The 23496-nt window shown below is 46.1% G+C and overlaps 1 protein-coding gene across 2 annotated transcripts in view; it reads left to right on the forward strand.

Annotated features, from left to right (window-relative positions):
• Positions 1 to 22278, forward strand: part of LOC144727649 (engulfment and cell motility protein 1-like) — a 66821-nt gene extending 44543 nt beyond the window's left edge. The window contains exons 16-21 of one of the 2 annotated variants that reach the window (XM_078606619.1): positions 9312 to 9481; positions 10269 to 10381; positions 11261 to 11368; positions 11971 to 12044; positions 12736 to 12813; positions 13506 to 22278. In XM_078606619.1, the coding sequence (XP_078462745.1) occupies positions 9312 to 9481; positions 10269 to 10381; positions 11261 to 11368; positions 11971 to 12044; positions 12736 to 12813; positions 13506 to 13706 (744 nt within the window). In that variant the 3' untranslated portion in view covers positions 13707 to 22278. The remainder of the gene's footprint in view (positions 1 to 9311; positions 9482 to 10268; positions 10382 to 11260; positions 11369 to 11970; positions 12045 to 12735; positions 12814 to 13505) is intronic. The other variant, XM_078606620.1, reaches the window with a different exon arrangement.
• Positions 22279 to 23496: the final 1218 nt, after the last annotated feature.

Genomic DNA, 23496 nt, shown 5'->3' on the forward strand with positions numbered 1-23496 from the left:
AGGAGTATTTATTTCTTCCAGCACGAGACACGGTCTTAAAAGATTCCCTTTATTCCAAGCGTCCCGAACTCCCTCGCTTCCCCTTTTTACATCCCTCAAGCCCCTTGACCTGCTTTCCCTCGAGCCAAATCACCTTCTACTTTTCCCAACGGATTCCACCTGTTCACCCTGTCAATCATCCTCCGTTTCCCGCTTTTTCCATTTGCATGTCTCCTCCAATCTCTTCAATTCCCTGCCTATAACCAATCCCCTTTCAGTCTCGTTAAGTACCAATCAGAAGACTTGTTTTACTTCCTAACTTTCCGTGGCATGCATGCCTCATCCATAACGTCGGGTGATTTAATCACTACATATGTGTGCTGAACTTCTTTTGCACCGTGCGTAGCCGACCTTGCTAATCGGAGCTGCGGGCAAAGGACAACAAGTTCTCTGATGCACGTGTTCCCACTTTCTGTCGAGTACTGCAATTCGATGCGTGCGTCCCCGTACGTTTCGTTTTTGCGCTAATTTTCACCTTTTGTTCCATTTTCATTGTCAATATTCATATTTCCAATCCTTGTGTCCTCTTCCAGGCACAACGGTTTGTTGCTTTTCGTTATAAAATGTAATTTTCCAAAAGCACTACAACCTGCTCTCGCTCACACCCACTGGGAATCGTCAATCACGACAACACACCTTATTGATGAAGTGTTGACCTTTGCAATATTGACATCAATTCAATCAGTAAATGGTGATAATGTGATTGCTTACCAGGGCCTTTCGGTGACAGAAGGGGATTTCCAGGATTTGCAACAAGCACGTGACTCTCGACAAGCTGTCCGTACATGTCTGTAACAATGCAGGGGTGAACATGGATTAATTGCTAATATTCTTAACCAGAAAGAATCATCCACCCATCCTTGTGAAGAAGAAAGTTATTGATGAGTATATACACACGTATCTTTTATTTGTAACCGGAATCATTAAAACTTAATACTTTGAGGACAAAAAACTAAAACATTTATGGAAACAGTTTTAAGGCAGTTTGGACGAGTAGGCCAAACTAGCCTGAATTCCGATGCTTCTCAACCGATGTGCCGCGCCACGGTCACAAGTGCGCCGTGGTATTTTCGGAATTCAAGGAAAGGAAAGAAGCTTGCTGTTTGCGAGCCGGGACAGACTGACTCCACTCCAGTGAGTTTAACACGATCCGGCCCCCACCCCGACCCTCTCATCCTCCTTGGTTGCGCGTGTGCCACTTGGGCAAAAAAAGTTGCACCCTGCAAGTTCTTGCACATGCCACTGCTGGCAGAAGGGCCCTCAGCTCTAGAGGGCGCTACGAGTTGAGGGTATTTGGCCTACTCTTCCATATGTTTGACGAGGCTGGAGTACCCACACCTTACCCGCCACACGTGACCTGCCGATTCTCGAACTGTTAATGTACCCATATAATACTGCCTGGTGGAATCAAACCAGTCCGGCATGCAAAACGATTAAAACGCGGCAGCATTCCAAATACAAATAAATTACCAAACAGACAAACGGACAAATAATCCAGAAACGTAGATTTACATTATTTGTTACACGTGTTGCAAATATCAAGCAAGCTCAAGACTGTGCCTTGGAATAAAAAAGTTTGAGTGAGCGGCCCTCACTGAAGTTTGTTTTTATAGTGGGGGAGGCCGTTCTGTTAGCAGTGGCGTCACTAAACCATTGCAGGGTTGCACCTTTGACTCGGCATCAGTAAAATTAATGGGATAAACCCTTTTGAAAAGGGCACTCTGAGTTTGATTAGAGATGGAATATAATCTCCATTATTAAATAAAATGGCAATTTAGGATCACGATTCCATTTACAAAGCAATGTTATTTTACAAATTTACCAACCAAAACAGTGCATATCCATCATATAATTAGAACACCAATAATGAAAAAAAACATTTGTGTGCAGCCTATGACTAAGCCGACGTTTATAAAACACCAAACTTTGGTAAAACTCCAGATAATTGTTTGAAATTCCAGAAGAAAGTTGTCTGCAAATAGCTTCACGAATTACATGCCGGCTCTCTAAGCGTGCACAGCCAATGGGGTATTTCCATTAGCAGTGGAATTCATTTCAATCTTCCCCACAGATTTAAATCCACTGAGAGTTCTTAAAACAATTGCAGGTTATTTTGGGTGGAAGAGTGGCGTTATCGATGCTATTATGCTAGAAAATGGAATTACTGCAAAGCAAGGTTAGTCTTCACGGACGGGTGCCTGAGATTATTGTGTGTGCAGGCTGCCTGATAAGCTCAATAAAGCAGCTCAGTCATGTACAAAATATTCAAACCAACCTTGACATGACCACCAGACTCCCATCCGTCTATAAATCTCACCTCAGACAGGTCCTGGTTATTAGTGCCTTGGCAGCAGTGTGTGTGTGCACACACACGATCCTTCAGTACTGACAGATAGTTGTGACCTCTAGTGTTCAAAATTGGTTGGCATTTTGAAAGAAAAAAAATCATATTGAAGTCAATTTATGTCGGCCAATAAATTCAGCACATGAGCAGTAAATGCAGTGTCAATGTCGTAAAATATTTCCTCGATTGTGCCCGTGCAGTGAGCAGGCTGCAGAGTTGTGGGTCTCTGCACTTAATTCAAGCCAGCGAACCTAGCTCCACGCAGTTTAATTAAAAAGTTTCCAAAGTTTTCTTTGTCGTTTCCTCTATAACATTTAATCTCGTTTCACGCCTGGATGTTTGGCCATTGATTTAATAGCTGTGATAGTCAGCATATTAATATGGTAATTGCCAGTGTATTATCTGCTATAATTAATTACAAGTTTTGGCAATTTCTCTGTGAAGTCAAAAGTGTCCTCTGGGATCAGTGCCTCCTTAGATGTAGAGGCAAAAGGGCAGACTGGGTACATACGTCTGGGAATACATGTTTAGAATGTCGCCTTTTATTCCAACATCTGTGGAGCGTTTACATGTTCGTTAGCGTTAAGGTCAATTGTCTTCTCGCTCAAATGAGAATTGCGATGATGCTCACCTCTCTTGGTGGCCCCGGTGCGAGTGGTCAAATCCCAGCATTCCCATGGGGAGCTCCAGTCTCTCTCCACGTATCGACCGCTGTTGACTTTCCACAGTAGGGGTACGTGTTTGGTTAACCCTTAAAGGTTGATGTTGAGCTGGGTTAATCCCCTAGCCAACCTACGTTTTACCCCCCATCCCCTTAACCTCTTGAGTCCCACACATTTCCAGTCCTGTAGTTGTGAAAAGCACATTGGCAGGCCAGAGGGAAAACGCTAGGTTCTTATGAGTTGCATAGCGTAAAAAGGAAGTATTTAACTTGTATGCCCGTCGTGTTTCTTGGTTTGTACCGCATTAAAACTGCCACCACTTGTGTGTTGCATTCCTAAGAGCGATTCGTGGCCCACTTGGGCCAATTCACGAACCGAGCACGTGGCCTGAGCTCGGATTCTCGGGGGGCAGCCTGCGAGCTGTACGTATGTACGTTAAACTTTCTTCGCACCGAACATGGCCAACCGCGCCAATCGGACGAGAGCTGTACCCATTCTGGGTACCCCCCCATTAACCTTAGCTCCCTGCTCGGGGCCCTACCCCACCTTCAGCCGGGCTGCCATCGGAAACGGTCTTGATGCCACGGGGTCAAACGTGGAATAAATGCGTCCTGTTTGTCTGAAATCAAGACAAGATAGACGGGGTCCTTCTGTGGGAATGTGGAATTGTTAACTGACCAGTGGCACAGGGTTGCCAATGGTGATGAATCCTGCCCAATTGCTCAAATGACCATGGAGACACTGGCCTTTTTTTACTTAAATATAAGCTCCAACTGGTACGTACTGCAGTTGCATGGAGACACCGTTGCTGTTGTCCCGTGCCATGGGTACCGTTTGCACTGTGGCTTTATAGACGCATACCCTGTTGAAAAGGTCGCTGCAAACTTTAATTTCAGTGGTGACGTAGTCTCAGAACACTGCGAGTGCCCTTCTCTTCAACCCGGTGTTTGCCGAAAGAAATCTAAATGTTTGTACTCTGTGGTACATTTTCAGCCAATGGCATCATTGTACATTTCGTTCATTGGTTAATATATTGGAATTGCGCTTTTCTCAATCCACTTGTAAATGCTGTAGTTGTTTATCAGGCCATTCCATAGCTGTTTATAATATTTCCATACATTTTCATTCCACTGACAGATAAAGGCTCCCTCACACTATATTGGTTGTGAATAAATGTTTCTCTGTTTCGTCACACCGGTCGGTGTAGGTTGGTGAAGGAGTTCTGGGCCAGAACGGATTCAACAATCCCTCACTACTAATGTTAGCTATGACTAGGAATCACAATCCGGTCCCCAGGTTCATAGTAGTGCGCTATTCACTCTGCCACTGCTTTGACCCAAGACATTAGCTGGTGACTATGAAATGTCAGGGTTCACCCTCCCACTCGAAGACCCCACCTCCTTTGTAGCGACCGACTCAATCGAAGAAACTGCTTCGCAGCACACACATGGGGCCAACTCTTGGGGTGACTCTGCCTGCACACCTGCATAGCACCGTCGAGCTGTGATTGTCCGAGCTGTATGGACAGGGCCATTGAGAAATTTCGAACGCTGTGCCAACTTGCCAAACACCCGTAATAAATCGGGCAGCCGTGCAGTGGGGAGAGGATCAATCGGCTGCTGCTTGGCCACATCCAACTTGCTCGCATTGCCTTTGCTGATTGGATACGTGGGAAGAGGAGCATTTTGATGAATGGATCAGGATGTCATCATGGCGGACGCTATTTGAAGTCATTGCACCCCACTAACGCTTTCAACCCTCCCCATCGGATCCTGTAGCTGCTGCAGCCAGCCAGCCAATCGCTTACAGAACCGGCCATTAAATGATTCTCTCTTCGTGAGACAGCTCTCCTGTTAGGGAGTCGTAGAGGACACGTTCCGTTTGAGAGAAGACGCGGCTGCTGCGTGTGAATGAATGAGCAGTCGGTCATTGGTTGCACGTGCCGGGGTTGGGGGTGCGGGGGAAGAGCGCCCCGTGGGTCGGGGCGTTGGGCGTCCCCCTTTTAAAGGCTCGCGCAGCTTCACCGTGCCGCCCTGGCGAGACTGCAGCACCTCCACAGGGTGGCCAGTGCAGTGGAGGAATCGCGAAACCGCTTGTTGTTGTCTTTAGTTTTTTGTCCTTACCCCCCCACACCTCTGATTAGCACGGTTGGCTACGTGCGGTGTGAAAGAAGTTCAACATACATACGTGCGTACGTATCTGTGCTTTTGCTTTGCTTTCCCTGGGATGGGAATTGAGAGTGGTGCTGTTTTAACTTATTGTAAATCGTTAATTTACACAATATTCGCGATTGCTGCAGCTAAAGAGTGCGTGAACCGGCGGTGTGTACGTATTTATTTACGGGTTTGATATACGTTGCATGAATGCATGGTACCTTGAACGTTTTAGATTTAAGATGTTTGTGTACGTGTTATCACACGTTTGCTAAGAACGTGTCAATCGACATCCTGGACACTCTTGCAAATGAGACGTTCCATCTCACCAATTTTTCCTTGTGAAATGTTTTTTTTAATAAGCGAAATAAAATTAATAATTGTCAACCGGTCAAAATCACACTCGGTAGATTGCTGTCAGGATGGCAATGTCTGTTGTTATTTTCTCTCTGATGCGCATGCTGATGCTTATTGAGTAGAAACATTTGGCGTGCGGCAAAATGTCACGCTTGGAGGCGCACGCTTGCCGGTTTGAGGCCCTTATAACACTTATGTGTGATGGGCTTCTTAAAGACCTGCGTTGACTACCACCTCACCACAATGCCAATTCACGGAAAGACTCGCCTTTTGCGTTACGCCTGCCAGCTCATCTGTTTCTTCTGGCAGTTTCAGAATCTGGCTGTAAACCTCGTGTTGTGTGCGATGCAGATGTATGTATGTTGAACTTCTTTCGCACCGTACGTAGCCAACCTTGCTAATCAGAGGTGCGGATAATATATGGTGTGCGTTTATTTTATTCAGGGGACATTAATATACTTTGATTCCTCGCAATTTTCACAGGATTACAATATTAGCATTTTTTATATACAGCGTGTTTCTTATACATTGTACATCAGGTTATTGAATGTAGTGTTAAGTAGGATTCATTTAATCATAGAAATGGTATAATAACAGTCATTTCTTACAGCTCTTTGTCAATCCACTGCTGGAGGAAGACATCCCCAGGTGGCCCAGTGGTAGAGCAAGCTGTGCTCAATCGGAGCGTTATGAGTTCAAATCCTGCTTGGGAGTGGACTCAGCCCATCATCCCACTGGATAGATAAAATAAGTACCACATTGTGGGAAAGTCAACCGTGATTGTGCAATGGATGTAGATGTGTGGAGTTTCCGCCACTGGCTCAGGGCTGTAACCAGGAGTTGAACACGGCCACCAATGCTCGTTTGAGCAGGAAATCACTCCGACCTTGACTCTTGGCTTGGCACGCAATGAGCGAGACGATAATGTCGCTGTGGCAGAGTGCTCAGCTGACAGTGGAAAGATTCAAAATCAAATACCTGTTGGGGTTCTACTCCAACCCATCATCCCTCCAGGGCCAATAAAATTACTACCACTTAGTGTGAAGACCGCACTGGTTATCCTGTAGAGAAACTGTCCCTTTGGGAATGTCGAATTCCTTCCACTGGCTCAGAGCATCTAACACAGATGAGTATCAACACATATCCTCGTTTGAACGTGGTATACGCGTCGCGTTTCTGTTTGTTTCACTGATGGCTATTACTGTCTTGCTTTGTTTATTATCTAGATAACTATCAACTGGATAGAATTGACATATTTTCTTTGCCGGCATTTGCCATGGCACATTGGACTCAATAAATCCTTTTGATCCCCTGGTCTGTCCTCACATGACACCACCTACGGTAATTGCTTCAACAAAGTACGAGGTGCGTCGTGAATTTTAAACATTCCCTTGTGATCGGTGGCTCCAACAGAGAACGTGGCGTTTGTGTGATACCGCAGGGGTGCACATAGCATCGTTTAATACGTCACGTTTGATTCTGAAACGACCCTAGGGGCCAGCCGTCTAAGTTTAAATCACGTTCTTCTAATGCACACCATACAATCAAGCATGGCAGCAACGCAAAGGTTTTTTAATTTCATGCGTAAAAATGTTTATAAACATAATTTCAACGCCATGACCTCTTCTGTACAATTAAGCACTCATTTTTTTTATATGATAAAGTTTGCAACTTATACCTTTTGCATTCAGTCATGCACTTAAGAGGTGTAATTGTGTTGAATACAGTACTAAACATATGTAAACAATAAAACAATAACAGATATGTCACTTAGACCAACAGATGCCCTCGTGCAAATTGTCAAAGTGCCGCTGTGATCCAGACGTCGCCAGTTCAATATCCTGGCGCTGCGGTCGAAACGATGGCGTCGTTTAACCTCCCATCCCTCTGCACCGAGCAGAATAAATAGTCGATCGGTGGGTCGCGTGTGTTGGGATATTAAGTGTGGTTACTCTCACCTCTGGCGCGGATGGCGGAGTAGGCCATGATACCATCTCGAGCTGCTCTTTAGAACTTCCTCTGGTGGAGGTCCTTCCCCCATCAGTAGAGTGAGCAAGGCTGGTTGAAGTGCTCCAGTAGTCATCTGTTGACCCATTAAAGTCCCGCTGGTTTAGCAGGTTCCTCCCTTGGGATGTTTCAAGTGGTGTTTTTTCGAGTGAGGTATGAAACCAGAGAGTACACATCTATTTCTCGTGGAGAAATTATAAGGCTCCATCTCTCCACCAACTCTGCCTCCAAATTCTGGGTTGCAGGCACATAGCAACCACAGCAAACTGTGCTTGTTCTATTGTCATTGTATTATATTGTATTGTCATTGTGAACATAATAATTGTCCTTTCATTCCTGTTCCACAACCGTACATAATGAGTTATTTTATACGGTACTGCGTTCTGCGCTGAACAGGGTCCCATCGTGAAGATGGAGTGCCCTTGCCAGTAGCATTTCACGAGCCAGTCGTGTTTTGAAAGCTTGACTCTGCTGACTTAAGACACAAGCTTGACTGTCAATGAGACCCATAACGTCAACACCAGTCCAGCGTTTTTCTTGCCGAAACAAATGCTGCTGAATAACATGACCCAGTCAAATAAATAGGTCGATCGACCGCAATATTTTATAAGGAGGGATGATGGAAAGCGTGATTTATTACCCATAATGCTCCACAACTGCACGTGATAAGGTTGTATACAGTGCATGGGGATGTTCTTTGAGTAGTTTTTATTGGAATCTGCACTCTTGATAGATTGCACAGATTTTATATGGATATTACTGCTTTTTTCCCACGTGTAAAACCCGTCGCTGCTTTCCTGGATCAATACATAATATCACTCTTTTATTGTTATGTGCAAAAGCTCTGGTCATTGCCTAAGTTTCAGCTTTTCACTTTTGGTTCATCTTTTAATGTGTATATTGCCTGCTCGTGCGTTTTTAAACATTGTGTGTGGTCTGCCATCACTTCCTAACATTGTGTGTGGTCTGCCATCACTTCCTAATTATGGCAGCTCCAGATGTACTGCATGGGAGTCGCGGTATACATTATCTTCTATTTTTGCGTATGATGGCAGCAGTTTGTGTTGGCGCTAAATATCAATATCGAGGTCTGATAGCCACGAGAGGGCTTCAGGAGGGAGTTTGTGTAGCTTGGCTGTTCCTCGTCCTCCGTTGGAGGAGTGCAGACAACACTGGTTCACTATACTGTCCATAAATTTTGATTTAAAGCTTTCGTGACTGCAGGGATTCATATTCTTGGTTCTTTCGGTAAAGTCACGTAGAAGGGAAATAAAAAAATAATAGAAATATAAAACAATAAAAATTCTCACGACGTTTCGACTGCAACACAAGCAATCATCATCAGGTGTGAAATCCACAGCAAGAAAATAAAAAAAGGGGATTTCACACCTGATGACGATTGCTTGTGTTGCAGTGGAAACGTCGTGAGAATTTTTATTGTTTTATATTTCTATTATTTAATTATTTCCCTTCTACGTGACTTTACTGAAAGAACCAAGAATTTACTGTCCATAGTTTGGGTTGCATGGCCACGATCACACTACTGTTGCTTGTTCTTAATTCTTCATTTATGAAGGAGATGTGCACATCGGCCTGGTGATGTTCTGATGCAGTTGATCATTCCACCCGTGTCTTCGAGGAATATCAAAGCCACGAGGTGCGATGTTTGGGCCTCACATGAGGTGTTTAATCTGGATTCGATCAGACATGATAATGAAGACGACATGTGTGTGTGTCATCTCTGTGTAGGTGCTGCAGGTGGTGCGTGAACAGATTGTGCGGTGTCTCCTAAACAAACCCAACTCCATGGACCAGTTTCGCCTTCACCTCCATAACTTGGGCTACGCGGAGATCCTCAAGATCCGCCAGTCGGAGCGCATGAACCAGGAGGAGGGCGACTTCAAGGCCGCACCCATCATGTGAGGGCTCGCCCGCGTGCTCTTTTACACGCGGACGAACTAAAGCGCAAAGCGTTGAGGGGCGTGCTCGCTCCCACGCCGGAGCCGAGTTCCACTGTCCCTGTTCATGAAAACCTCGGTCCCTTAAGGTCCGTCGGTCGGTGGGTGTAAGCGTTATTTAACGTAAGCGATGAAACGGAAGCAGTCCATGTTTGTTTATATATTTACACGGTTGGATACCTAGACGAAGGCGTCCCAGCAGCATTTAGCATTGCCTGTCATTTGGTAATTCGTGTTACAGTTACCACATTACTTGTATAACACCCCTCCCCATCACTGGAGAGGGGTATGTTTGGAGTAATAGCGAAGCACATAGGTGCTCACAGACATTACTTGTCCCAGTAGTCTGTTATGTTATGTATAGATGTTGAACTTCTTTCACACCATACATAGCCAACCGTGCTAAAGGGGATCACTGTCTTGGTGTGTGGGGTAATAATGCAGTGCGTTGCCGACTTTACTTCCCGTTCGATTCCCACTCATGGCCAATATCCATGACAACTATCTGAACCAGTCCTGGGCCTCCCCTAGGTCGACTGAGCCTCAAATGAGTACCTGGTGCGGCGTGTAAAAACATTGCCACTGAGGAGACAGGCGGCCTTGTGTGGCGCTGGCCACCCCACCCTCTCGTGTGTCGTTCCGTCCTTCATAGGTGCTGCTCGCTAACGGCACTTGCCCCAACAGTCTGTTCTTTATGTGTGTGTGTGTGCGTGCGTACGTGGGTGTGCCTGCACGCGTGCTCCGACAGAGAGCTGCGCGAGAAGATCCTGCCCGAGGTGCTGGAGCTCATCAAGCAGCAGCGCCTCAACCGACTGTGCGAGGGCACCACCTTCCGCAAGATCGGCAAGAACAGGCGCCAAGGTTCGATTCCCGCTTCGCCTCCGCGGTCTCGCGGCCGCGTTCACCCAGAGCCGCTGCCACGCGGCCTCGCTCGCCGCCGGCCCTGAAAGGCGCTCGGTCTCGGCGCATCGCATCCCCAGCAGCCGTGCAGGGTTGAGCCGGCGTAGCGCTTGGGATGGGCGGCCGCCGTGCCTAACGGCGTGCGACAGGCTGCAGGACTAAATTGGCGGACGGCGGAATGCAGTGCGGCAACGTCCATTGTTGTACCGTGTTGTGTTCCCGCATCTGTGCTCCCCACCTTCACCGGCCTGCTCTGACCAGCATGGTGAAGCATGTGGGGCGCCTCTCATCCAGCAGTGGATTTCCACAGTGCTGTACGTGTACATTGTGGTAATAGTGTATCGCGGTGGTGACCATGCACGTGACCTGTACTCCGGCACTGTGGAGGCGGTGAGGTTTCGTGGATCACACGCATCACGTGTTGTATAACTCTCTTCCCGTGGGTATCAAGATGCCATGCTTTGGCTTTCCAGGGGAAGGTGGTACAACAAGAGGATTATTCTTCATCTATTCCCATCTGTGGCTTTTCTCCATGTGCTCTAGTTTCCTCACACACGTATACTCATTACTTGACCGATAACACCTTAATATATATAACGCCATAGAGCTCGGGGGGGATTTTGGTGTCAGCTCACCGCCTGGTTGCCTTCCCGCTTGTCTGTGGTTCCCTGCACCGCCGAGTCGTTACGTCTCTACGAGAGCGAGTGAAGACTGTGCACGTTACAGGTCTTAAATGTTTATCACGCGATTATTGATTTCCCTTGCGCCATCTAGCGCTGTTGCTGAACGCGCCCGACGATCCAATTGAACTCAATAACACTTGAGTGGTGCTTTCTCCAGCAGACAAGCTGTGGTACTGCCGGCTGTCGCCCAACCACAAGGTACTGCACTACGCGGACGTCGAGGAGGGCTCCAAAGCGCCGGCGATCGAGGCCCTACAGGAGAAGCGTAAGGCAGCAGCACACACACACACAAGTCATCACGAAGTGCGCACAGTGCGGCCTTGCTTAGCCAGTGCGCAGGCAACAAGTCGACAAGGTTTCCCACTCGTATGAGCATGGCACCGCACTATTTTGAAGCCTGAGCCAATTCAGATCGGAGTTCTCAAGTAAGTGTGTATGTGTGTGTGTTGAACTTCTTTCGTGCACCGTACCCAAGCCAAACAGTGCTAATGGAAGATGCGGGAAAATCACAGGTTCGGGTTGAGTTGACAGCGTTAACCTGGTCACGAATGACTGCAAATAAAAAAAGATGATACTAGTCTGGCATTTGCTGTATTGTGTGCCACCGTCAATTCCCACTGCGTTCTGCGTTTGTATTTGCACGCTCGCACAGTTCACCGATGCGTTTTTGGGTCGTACCGCGTGCTGTTTCGGCACGACGTCCGACGTTTCACTCCACCTGCTGGGAACCTTTTCCTGAAACTGAATTCAAAGCTATTGAGCGGGGGCGGCTGCGAGAACCGACGCTGGGGTTCCCTCCCGCCGTGCCGTGTATCGCCGTCACCCGTCCTTACTCTCCCCTCCTTGTGTTCCGCCTCCATCCGCCAGTGCCGATAGCGGACATCAAGATGGTGGTGACGGGAAAGGACTGCCCACACATGAAGGAAGTTCGCAAGAGCAAGGTGCCGTGCTTGTGCTCTCCACACGACCCGCGTATGCGTTAACAGAGCGGTAATCGGCAGCGCTGCCAGGCTGAACGTCGAATTTATATGGGTCGTTAAAATAATGAGCTCGAATTGCTGCGGAGACATGCGGTTGATCACCGCTTGCCTTGAGCGAAACACGCGCCGCGTTTTTCCTTTTTGAACGACACACCACGACCTCGTAATCTACTCTATATCAAGCCGAGTTCACTTCAAGTGACCGGTTATATTGACACGAAATCACCACTGTCACCACAATTTATTCACTCTTCTTGCGTGGCGCATAATTGTCCTGTGACCGATGGGTGCAATGTGGCATTAGAGGACCGGCGCGCCAGCTTTCCCCGCCGCCTGACACGGCGATGCTGAATCTTAGTGTCCAAGTCGGCTCACTAGCTCGGGTGCTTGCAGTGATGGATAAATGTTGCGTGTGGGCCGTTTTCAAGTGGTGGGCCTCGTGTGGTCACGAGCCGACGGTCCGTGGCCCCGTGGTCTCCCCCCCCACCACCCGTGTTTTGATGGTCTGCGTAACGAGCTGCACGTGGTTTTGTAGAGACGTTTTGTTATTGCCATCAAATATCGACTGTGCGATGTAGTCACTGCGGCATTGTTAACGACGACGCATCGCTGCGGCTTGGATGTTGGGATGTGGTGGGTGGGCGGCTCGCAGGATGTGATGGACCTGGCCTTTTCCATTCTCTACGATCCCGACGACGCTTTGAACTTCATCGCCAAGAGCCCGGATGAGGTGAGTCAGGACACGCGCACCAACGCGAACAGTTGTGTCAGCCTGTTGCATTGTGGATGCGTGTTCGTATTGTTTTGTTGTCGACGATCAAGGTGTGTGAATATGATAATATGTCGTAGTGTGCAAATAAACGTGTGCCTCTGCACATGCATGCTTGTATGAAAGCATCGACACTCGCATGATCGTTCATATGGCAATGTCTTTAACTGCGTACATTTTTATTATTATTGTTGGTGATTCAGGATTATTTTCCTAATGGAGAGGTTAGCCCTGCCTATGTACGTGTAAAGCCCCTTTGTCAATCCACCGCTGGATGAGGTTCTGCACGCGCCGTGCAGGTCATGGAGGTCACTTGTCTGCACTGCTTCCCGCACCGCTCAGCGCGGTTTGGGGAAGGGAACATAAATACGGCAGCATCGAAGTACAGCACAACGATGTGTTTCGCTTAATTTCCCCCTGCTCCTCAACGTAGCCCTGTCGCTCGCTCAGCCCTCTCCGTAGGAATAAGAGACCTTACCACCACTGTATCCGAGCCACCAACTGAGCTGAGCACCACTCTGGGCTCATTCCCGTAGGGAGGCGCCGAACTTTTTGTTCGTCTACTCAACCGTGGCTTTGTGTGGATTGCCACCGCCTCGCGCGGCGCCTGGCAGCGTTTGTAAGCGTTGGCCGTCACCCGTGTGCGACGACAGTACTGCGTGTGGACGGACGGGCTCAACGCGTTGCTGGGCCGCGAGATGGTGAGCAAAGCGACGTGCAGCGACCTGGAGGTGTTGCTCAACATGGAGATGAAGCTGCGGCTGCTGGACCTCGAGAACATCCAAATTCCCGAGACGGCGCCCGTCGTGCCCGTCCCGCCCAGCAACTACGACTTCACCTACGACTTCAGCTGAACGCCGAACTCTCTCGCCTCGAACCACAACGTCGGCTGATCGCTGACCTCTCGCATCACCTACGGCTTCAGCTCCGACTTCAGTTGAGTGCCGATCTTTCAGCACATCCCGAGCGAGCACAGCCCGGACCCCGCACAGCCCACGCGCGGCCAATCGTGATGCCGCTGACCAAGCCGTGGCCCTCGGCTCTGTCTGCCACAGCCACACCACCTCCTAACCTGGATCGCAGTGCCAGTGCTAACCCAGTGTTGGACAAATCAGGTCTAATCTTTTAGTCCTTGGGACCATGCCTTACCTTACCCAAGTCTAACTTAAAGGAGGTTGCAACCCAACAAAAAAACTGCAGTTATTTAGTTTATACGTATGTATGCCTTGTGTCCTAAAGGTGCGTTAATAAGGATTTAGTTTTGTGCTAATGCGACTTTCGGATGCACTGCCACACAACGCCTTGTGTTGACATCACTGGGGTGTGGTTGCATTAAACTACGAATGCCTCATGGAGGACCGAGTGTCTCGACACTCGGTCCTCCATGAGGCATTCGTGATCCACGTACGCTTCTCCTGAGTGTATTACCGCTAGTTCTAGAATGTTACATCCAGAACAGGACATAGAAATGGCTCCACCCAATCTGGGTTTAGAATATCTTGAAGGCCGAGGCACTAAATCCAAACCCATTTGGCCAAACGAGGAGATGGGGCGGGGGGGGAAAGTTTTGTGCTGCAACTGCTGGTTCTGACCTTCACTCCATGTGAAGGGCGGAGCTGTTCGCAGCTCTTCAGCTCCCTTACCCCACACTCGTAAAGCATGGGAGAGCGATGATTTCAAGATCAGTCTGAACCTGTTTCATTGGCATTGTACATAGTATGAGATACATTGTCTCATTCTTGGGCAGCCTAAACCTTTAAGCTAGTTGATAAGATGCTCATGAATTGCTTATTATCGGCAAGGAAAAGCCTTCAAAGTACCGTTTGGTATTTTATCTCCATATCACTGTGAAAGTGCAATTATGCCTCACCAATGGGTGCGTGCATCCACATATCAATACTTGTGGCTTGATCGGTCAGCAATCATGCTGAGGTTAAGTAATAATTAATCAAAGTAATGCAAACGTGAACACGTACATTTTGACTGGCTTATTATCATTAGGTATACATTACCTGATGGATACCAGCTTGTCAAAACAGTACTGTTATATTAAGTTTTTAACTCCTTAAATGAATTTAAAAAACATTTCACTGCACCCGTATTTGAAATTAAACTGCATGGACATGATTTTTATGTCTTACAAAAGAAGATTATGCCTCCATCGTATTTAACTGCATGTTAAATCAGATACAGACACACGTGGCAATTAGCCATTGGTCTTGCGTGTCCCTGGCATTTGTAGCAACGTATTAAACCTGCATAACAGGTGTTAAAGGCTACAGCTATACACGGTGAGAATCAGAGGGCAATGCATATAATTTTTGTTTGTCAAACTTGCTGTATTCGCATCTGTATGTATGTATGAAAGAGTTTGTGCTTTTGATGTTCTGCACTTGTTATGCACATGGTGTGCACTCAAACATACTCTTTTGCACAGGAATGGCAGATGGTAGATGGCAGCAGACCTTTAAGCATAGACTCCAGGGTTCATGGCTGGCGTTGTCGGACCAATGACAACGCGAGAGTGAGACTACGAGGTGGGCCTGTGGCTGCGGCGTCCGCGGTCATCTCGGTCATGCAACCCACGGCACCGACAGGTTCGGTACCGTGACCTCCTATCAGCGAGCCTTCGATGCTTCACGTGGCCTCCACCTAGCCTGGCACAAGCGCCGTGGTGATGTCACCCGCTTCGTGGGGAATGGCGGCTGGTTTTCTTGCGCCACTTGCACTCGGGCCTACCGTGGAGCTGCTCCAGCCTTTAGAGGCTGAGATTCACCGGCTGGTGGATGCTGGTTGTTCTTAATTGGACTCTCGATGCAGGAGAGATTCCAGTTTACAATTGGTTTTGTAAATCTGATTATAATGAGGTACGGTGGAACATTTTAATCTCGGAATTCCGTAACACTCCTTTCATGTATTTTTTTTAATGGGATGATGATTTTTCCTAAAAGAGCCATGCTGCAAAACATGGATGATCGCACATGGGCTGTGGACCAGCAGCCTCGGGTTTTCTTCTGTAAAAAAAACTACATTGGTAAAACATCTTGCCTTTCCATTATTGATTCACATAATTAATTTCTCTTTAGAGCTTATGCACGATAATCATAACCGGTGGCAAAATATGAAATCAGCCTGTGACCTAGGGCTCTCGCCTCTCTCGCATACCAAATTTTCGGCATATTTCTTAGTCAGCCATGTCTCGGTACAAATCAATCCCAGGCACACGAACACACATGCCAATTTTACAGACTGCCTTGTCAAACTCGGGACAGGTGGCTGTCTTGTGAGATACTCGCGGCAGGTCGAGGGCTTGCGTTGCAGACCACAGAACTCCATAAATTATGAGCTGGCTTGCGATGATAATAATAATTATTGTAGGCTGTCAGAAATCTCTTTTCCGTGGGGTGGACTCTTTCTTTATCAGTGATGGCTGGGCCCTGGCTCGATATCTAGGAGTAGCACCTGCCTGAGCTCAAGTGTATGTTCCCTCTTCTTGGTTCTTTCGGTAAAATCACGTAGAATGGAAATAATAAAATAATAAAACTAAACCATAATCAAATAAAATAATTTACAGAATTATTCTATTATTTTATTTTATTATGTTTTATTTTTATTATTTTATTATTTCCCTTCTACGTGACTTTACCGAAAGAACCAAGAAGATGAATCCCTGCAGTCACGAAAGCTTTAAATCGAAATGTATGTTCCCTGTTGCCACTGCTTATAATCTGCTGCATACAGAATGCCGTGTATATAGGCATAGCCTCTGAACGTTATCTTAAGTGTGTGCTTTCAGCTAGGAAAGTTGTGTGGGTGTATTAGGGCATTGCTTTTTCACATTTTGCTACACTGGCATTTCCGCTGTTAAGTTTGGCCGACAAATGTGTAGATTCCTGTCGTAAATGCAAATACAAGTGCTGCAAAATTGTGTCAGCGAGCTTGTAACAGCAAATCAGTTTAATACGTAGGCTTTCGCGACCAATATTATCCATGATAGAGGTTTTTGGGTTAGATCGTGTAAATATCAATGTGTCGTTCATCCTGCTAATTGTAAATGTGGGTTTACTCTCCAACACACGAGAGTGCTGTACAAGCAACGAATTGGCATGTTGTGTTCACGTGACAAACCTTACTTATTGACTGTGTCAAGTGATGGCGGGTTTAACCACACATTTTTATTTATGCGATCTAACCCAAAAACCTATTACGGATTAGCAAAGCAAGCTCAAATGAAACAGGTACTGAATCGTTATCATACCGGTAGTGTAACGGGTGAGAGCGTGACTCGCACACAGCAGTGATATCAATGCAAGTGGCACTATATGGGGGGCGCAGTTGGATTATGAGGTTGCCTACTCTCACTTCGCACCGGGCTTGTGTGACGTGCAAAGCGCACTGTTGTGGTTGGAACGTGTCCTGCTGTGGATGACCACATTTTGCGAAGTTTCGTGAATATATATAACATTCTGTTCGACTTGTGAGTTCACCGAACGGGGCTATATGCCACTGTGACGATAATGACAATATTAATTATTGAGAAATTATTGTTTTAATTTAAATATAACTGATGCAATCTATGGTGTGACACAAGCCAGTGGCTAGTTGTTCCGAGGGTCAGTGTTCTCCGTGACTGCTGCAGCACATAGTTGTCTGCTCCACGTGTTTTGTTCAGAGCAGGGGTTCTCAATGATTTTGTGTTTTTATGCCCCCCCCCCACCACCAGTAAAGACTACTAGCCTCCTGCGCCGCACCCCACCCAGGGTACTAACGGCACAATACACACAGAGCTTACGTACCCCCACGCCTCTAGTCTGCGAGCCATTCGCGAGGCATTTGTTTTGCGTCGTGTGTTCAGTGTGTTTTGTGGTCCCAACGCCGGTATCCATGCCGCAGCCTGTGCCCAACCCGGAGGTTGAGAACCGCCGGTTTAGACCAATCCACGAATGAAATAGTTTGCTCACGAGGAGCCCATGAAATGGTTTGCGTTTGTCATACGACACAATTGTCGTCTTCCTCTTTAAAGCTGCTGTATTTCTTTTGAGTGGAAAGCACAATTCTGGGTGTGGTTTTGTGCGATTAATTGTAAGAACTGTCACTCATTTCAATTTTCAAAACGTGACCCGACTCTTTAAAAACATTTTTGCTCGAGAATTGTGCTTGTAGTTGGCAATTTTACCATTTGGGTTTCCAAAAATGTAAGATGTAATTTTAATGTTTTTCAATGTAAGCTACAAACTGTTGTTGTTTGACAATTTAGAGGTGCAAGGGTGTTGCGTTTTCACGCACCTAGTGCCAGTTTTGCCTATTTAAAAAAATGGCATTGGAAATTGAAACGGTTTTTTAATTTTACTTGGATCATACAGAATACTCGTGTAAGTTGTGAGTGATTTATGTTGTACTCTGCAGCTGTTCACCCGATTACAATGCGTGTGATGCTGCAGCGAAAACCTCCAGAATCACATCTTGTCATGGGAGTCGGTTCTAATACTTGTATATTCATGTCACAGGGATTTCCTTCTCAAATGAGCCCTGAGCCAGTGGGGGGGGGGGGGGTATTCCATTGGTGGCCAGCGTGGCTATCCATAGGACAGCCACTTTGTAATTCCTCACAGAGTGGTACTTGTTTTATCTGCCCGGTGGGATGATGGGCCGAGTCAACTCCCAACCAGGATTTTATGTCGGAGCCTTCCGATTGCGATTCGCTCGCTCTACCGTTGAGCCACCCAGCCAAACAACCGAGCTCAACGTGAGTGATGCTGCAGTGTTAGGAACCAAGTCCCCATTACTCATGTATACTGTAATGGTATCACTGCAATGCCTGTATTGACTTTGATATCCAGCCGCTGAACTTACTCTTGCAGTGATGATCACCAGAACAAATGTTGCATTTGTTAGGTTTTTATTTTCCAACAATATCTGCAAGTTTAGATACTTATAAAGGTTTTAATGTAAAAAGGGTGATGTTTGGGAGTAACTGGGTATATATAAATGTTTGTTGGGATCTGGGTTTACTCGAACAATAATAATAACATGTTTTCTCCATTTCAACTCTTGTATCGGACCATAGAATGATCCAAATTTGATCAACATTCTAATGTTACTTCCTAAAATCTTGCACTGTGCCCCTGGGAAATGCCACCTATGGATTTTGTTTAGCCTGCAAAGTCTTTGCGTGCTCTTTATCTTTTAAAGATTTTTTAAAATTCTGGAAACTGCTGAACTGAAATATACATTTTAAATATGTTGCCAAGTGGAAAGATGCGCTGAAATGTTCCGCTGCCGATAACGTTGTTGCGATTACACAAATGTGTCGGTGTCAGCTTTTTTGTTGTTATTTTTGGCAGAGGAAGTTCCAATGTCACCCGTTGCCAGCAATGTGACATCACCGAAGTGGTGAAACTTTTTGGCCAATTCGTCTTGATGTAAATCTGGCCCTTTACCATTTATTCACAAAGCATTGTTCGTGTACAAGTACCATCATTCGTACTGACTGCAACCATTTTCTGCACTGATTTTTAAAACACCATTCAAGGTGTCACCGACGTTGCACGTCTTTACTCGTCTATGTACCGTATTTTTTTAACCAAATTTTAAGTTGCAGTCAACTTTCAACGATGCATTTCAATCATCGTAAAAATCTGTCCTTTTTGCTCGCGTCACATCCATCCATTAATTCTTGTGAGAATCGATTATTTACAATTGTTGCACATTACATGCTAAAGTCACATTTAGGCTAATGGAGTGCACAAAACATCCAAGAAATAACAAAAAAAGTCCGTTCTTGAATTAAGCTGTGACCCTTAATCATGACGATTTGTTACACCGCTAGTAGGCGGTAGGGGCATCACGTTACACGAATGGCGAACACGCTCGCCAGTGCCCCTGCAGTGTCCGTCTGCATCAAGTCCATCGCAGTCTGGGAGTTTGCCCCGTACGGTGGAGTGCCACGTACGGCTAGTCTTGGATTTATAGAACTGCTCTGCCTTGGGACCACCATTAAGACCATTAATCTATGGGTCAGCACCAATATGTGAGCCAATGTATTATCTCCGTTACAACAGCATCACGTGCACACCAGTGGTGCTGCTTGGGGATGTTAATAGTGACTGAGAATCCTCTACGTGTTCTGACTTCCCAACTCTGCCATCCCCCTGATAAATTTGCATTTAATGTTCATGCTTTACGCCAATACAACGATTTCCATTTTCCCAACCGAGTTTCCGGAGAACATGCAGCAATGAAAGTGTCTACATTTTTATCCTAAAATCTTGCATGCAATGTGTCGTTGGAAAAACACTGCATTTGCATGAGCGCACGCCTTTCTTTTTTTACTCTTCTGCCAAATTTCAAATATTGCCACTCTATGTGCAACCCAATGTGTTATCAATGTACAGAGCATCCCATTGTATTGTCAATAATAGTGACGTTAATTAAAATGCGTGTTTCAATGGAACATAAGCAATATTAATACTGTATAATTTTGGTGATGATGATGGTGATAATTTTGCTGGTCTGCCAAACATCGGTGTCCCGAAACACTTTATTGTTATGCTGCCAATGCTTTTGTAGATGTAGGATAAACTAGCGTTCAATTATTTAAATGCCCAGAAATAATTAATTCACCTGTCCTTTTTGCAAGTGAAGAGCCTGGTGTGTGCTGCGGGAAGCTCTGTGCTTGGGCTGGAGATGTCAACCCAGAGTGGTCCTGCCTCCCCACGTATTGCTGTGTGTCCGCGCCGTGCTGTTTGAGTCTCCTGGTGTTGGCAACAATAACGAGAGACTGCTTGCCATGTCGCGTCACGTGACCCGCATTACGCTCTGCCGATGTTAAACCGGTCGTCGTGTCCTAAGGGAACATCCGGCGCTGTTGGCTGTGGTGGCACACATCCTGTGTGATCTAGTGTTGCTGAGGTGAGGTTGGAGAATTGGAGATGTATAGTTTTTCTGAGCCTGCCTTACCCTCCGGACTGCAAGGGTGGACAGATGATGGCAGCATGGAAAATAAGTTCCTGAACTTGTGCAGAGTTTTAGAGTTGTCTCTTTGTCGGCGTGGGTTGTCTCTTGGTTTCTTATCACTTGTAAAAATGATGTCAGTTTCACGATTTTTTGTGCCATTTACACAAATAATGTTTAAAACAGTGAATCACAATGAACAAAGTGAAGTATATGATGTATAAATGAACTACTGTGCTTTTTAAAGAGCCCCATTCGAATTGTAAATAGTTTGGACGTAATTTTTTTGACGAGTTATAAACATCAGATTATCTGCTGAATCTGTAAGACACATTTTGTGATGTTGCTTGCATAGTTTGCATGATGGTAGAAGCAAAAAAACGTTCTGAAAATTTGACCTTAATCACTTGGTCTTTTGACTCTAATTAGTGAATGTTAATTTGGTGCAAGTGAGGGGGGGGGGTATCAGTCTGTGCCGTACACACTTGAATATATTTTTCTTTATACGGTGCATTGTTCACCACGAAATAAAACAAGTACACCCGTGATACTGCACCTTTTATGAAACCTGGAATAATGCACGTGTGTAACTGTACGGTACAACAATTGTTTTTGTTTAAGTATCCACGCTTATAGGGTGTTATTGAGGCCACAATTACCTGTCGAGACAAGGAATATACATATTCAACAGCTTCTTGGCTCTGAGAAAAGAGAATCGTTTATCTTTAATAAATGAGAAAATAAAATGTCAGCTGTCGATGAAAACTGTACGGTTATATTTAATGGTGGCTTTGCTTCTGCGGGCGGTTTGTACATCCCGTCCATTAAGGGATTCTGCTTGAGTACCCAAGATTTGCTTTCATAACTCAAGACTATTAAAGCTTGCACTTTCTTTCTTTCTTAGCCATTTTAATAATTTAACGTTTTTTCCATTTCAATCGTTTGTTTGACACGTGAAGGTATTGTCCGATTTTCATTTGGCAAACATCGTTTTTGAGCCTAATTTAATTGAATCTAGGTTTGAAGTTTTCGTGACTCAAAAGCAAAATGGTATCATTAGTCCATCAACAGGGGAAAACAACCTTTCGCTAAGCTGGAAAGCAGTCCCGTTCTGTATTTTAAAATTATAACATTACATATGAAATACTGTCATTCATTTGAGTTATACTTAATTTCTGCATGACTTCAATTTCCTATTGTTTGAAAATGTGAAATGTTGAAAGTCATTGGGTGCCCATCAGCATATGCGGTTCCGCTTAAAGCAAGGTCTGATAAGTATGTTGCATCTGCTGTTCCGGTACAGGCTGTGTGCGTCACTGCGATGCTGCAGGGTGGAAGGGATATTATCGCTTGCGTGCTTGAAGCCTCCACTGCTGCGTTGCTTTAGGTGCAGCTTGTTATGGAATCACACGTTACCTTAAACCCACAATTTCAGTGCAAGGTAATTTGTAAAATAAATTGTGAACAATGAAACATTTGGTTGCTGTTGTGTGTTTGGTTCATTGTATTTTTTGTTACCATGCATAGGCCAAGAAAACCATCCCATGGAAGTGTGAGAATCTGGAGTATTGTGCACCCTCGAATAAATTGAACGCAATGTGTTCTTAGATTGTGCAGTAGTGATGTTGCTATACTAGTTGATGATGCTCTGAAGCCACCATGGGGCTGCAGCCATCGCCCTCCATTGTCCAGCAGCTCCTCCAGCTGTTGCACCCACGGTGGCCGCGGTGGGGCCCTTCCGATCTGCACCGTGCTCGATGGGGGTTGGCTGGGTATGGCATGCCACTTGGTCGCCTCCTGACGTGGCCGCAGAGAGAGGCGGCGTCGTCTGCGTGCGATGGTGTCGCATGACGTCTCCGGCTCTCGTGTTGTGAGATTGCTTAATCTTTCATGAAGTTGTACCCCACCGCACCCCCGAGTGTCCGGTGATGGCACCTCTCGTCTGGAGTCGTCTCCCAATCGTTACGTTCATCTGAACATCTGGCAAATGTAGCATTTTCTGAAAATTCTGCTTGGATAATTAAAAATAATGCCTTGGGTATTTTAAGAAAACATAATTTGACCGTATCAACAATCAAAATCCAATACAACACACATTTTTCAAGTTGCTACACAGAGCAATTGAGAAAAAAATGATTACCCGTGAATACGAATGCATATGAAAGTGTTCAAAGCGGGAGCAGACAAGCAAGGTGGCTTGTGGGTAGAGGACACCGCTGGTCCACATTCCCAGTGGAGTAGCACGTTGGTGGTGGCCCATTGCCGACAAGACCCAAAGCAGATAGCGCACCGGTGGGGAACAGCAGCGGCTGTTGGAGTGAAAACCGTGGACCCTAAAGCCGACACGCTCTCCCGCAACCACCTAAACCGCCAGCTTGTGCTAAACAGGGATTGTTCATCCTGACAAAAAGTGTGCTGGGGGCATGTTAACTACCTCGCCTGGTATACAGGAGGTCGTGGGATCGATCCCGACTCCAACGCCTGTATATTTGGAGTTTGCATGTTATCCCCGTGGTCACGTGGATTTTTTTTGCAGGTCCTCTGGTTTTTCCCTCCACATTTAGAAACACGCGTTTAAGAGTATTTGACTGATGTAAATTCCCACATGGTAAACCTCTTGATTGTGGCTATCGCTTGTGGCCAGCTCGCTTCTGAAAAATAACCTATATAGCTCCGTGGATCTTACCTGGT

This window comes from Lampetra planeri, chromosome 26 (assembly GCF_965212315.1).
Source record: "Lampetra planeri chromosome 26, kcLamPlan1.2.h2, whole genome shotgun sequence".
NCBI classification, from domain to species: domain Eukaryota; kingdom Metazoa; phylum Chordata; class Hyperoartia; order Petromyzontiformes; family Petromyzontidae; genus Lampetra; species Lampetra planeri.